Below are 1013 nucleotides of genomic sequence, written 5' to 3'. Positions count from 1 at the left end.
CCCGCCCACCATGGCCTCGGACAGGGACCAGGACTAACGGGCTGCTCTTTCTCCAGTTTTCTTTCCAACAGGGCGGATGGGGCGCGTCCCTGGCTGACAGGCTGGTCAGGTGAGCAGTTTCTACCTGGCACTTGAGTGCTGGGGTTTTTTCATGTTTAGTTTATGGGTTGATTTTAGAGAGAAACATCGGTTTGTTGTTCCACTTACTTAGGCGGCCAGTGGTTGGTTCTGGTTTGCGCCCTGACCCGGGCGGAACCCACAACCTGGGTGACTGGGCTGCACTCGGACCGCGGAGCTGCCCGGGCTGGCCCCTGAGGCTGATGGCGGGCACGGGTGCATCCCAGGAAGAGAGAGGGACGGTGCCCTTTCCACCCTCCATCCTCGCTGGCCGGTCCTCGGGGTTCAGGGAAAGAACGTTGCCACCATGTGACCGCAAACCCTGTTGTGAAAAACATATGAAGGGTTTGGGTCCGAAAGAGCACAGCTGCTCACCACGTAGAGGCGACAGGTTCTTCCGGCACCTGGTGGGTGTGACGTCAGTGATTAGTGAGCTCAGTTGCGAGAACGCAGAGTAGATTCTTAACACAAAGTTTCGATAGAGGGTTCCTTCCTCCAAGATTCTCTTTATATCAGAAATAGTGATGATGGTGGTATTTGAAGTGTATGCCGAGGAATTCATGAACAGGGAGACAGTGTCCCAATTCGAGAGGTGAAAACAGCCCGGCTGGTGTGGCTCAGTGGGCACCAGCTCGCTTCCCGGTCAGGGCACAGGGCCGGGGTTCAGGGCTTGGCCCCCAGTAGGGGGCGGCAGGAGGCAGCCTCTGGATGATGTTTCTCTCCCATCAATGTTCCTATCTATCCCTCTCCCTTCCTCTTTTTTTTAAAAAAAAATTGCCGAAACCGGTTTGGCTCAATGGATAGAGCGTCGGCCTTCGGACTGAAAGGTCCCAGGTTCGATTCCGGTCAAGGGCATGTACCTAGGTTGCGGGCACATCCCCAGTGGGGGGTGTGCA

General features: G+C 56.0%; 1 protein-coding gene across 1 annotated transcript in view; it reads left to right on the top strand.

Moving 5' to 3' along the window:
* Positions 1 to 1013, top strand: part of IAH1 (isoamyl acetate-hydrolyzing esterase 1 homolog) — a 10679-nt gene that overhangs the window by 720 nt on the left and 8946 nt on the right. The window contains exon 2 of the mRNA XM_014540560.1: positions 57 to 109. Coding sequence (XP_014396046.1) covers positions 57 to 109 — 53 coding nt within the window. The remainder of the gene's footprint in view (positions 1 to 56; positions 110 to 1013) is intronic.

This window comes from Myotis brandtii, unplaced genomic scaffold (genome assembly GCF_000412655.1).
Source record: "Myotis brandtii unplaced genomic scaffold, ASM41265v1 scaffold247, whole genome shotgun sequence".
Taxonomy (NCBI): domain Eukaryota; kingdom Metazoa; phylum Chordata; class Mammalia; order Chiroptera; family Vespertilionidae; genus Myotis; species Myotis brandtii.
Note: the sequence above shows the minus strand (reverse complement) of the source record. Positions and strands in the feature narration are given on the sequence as shown.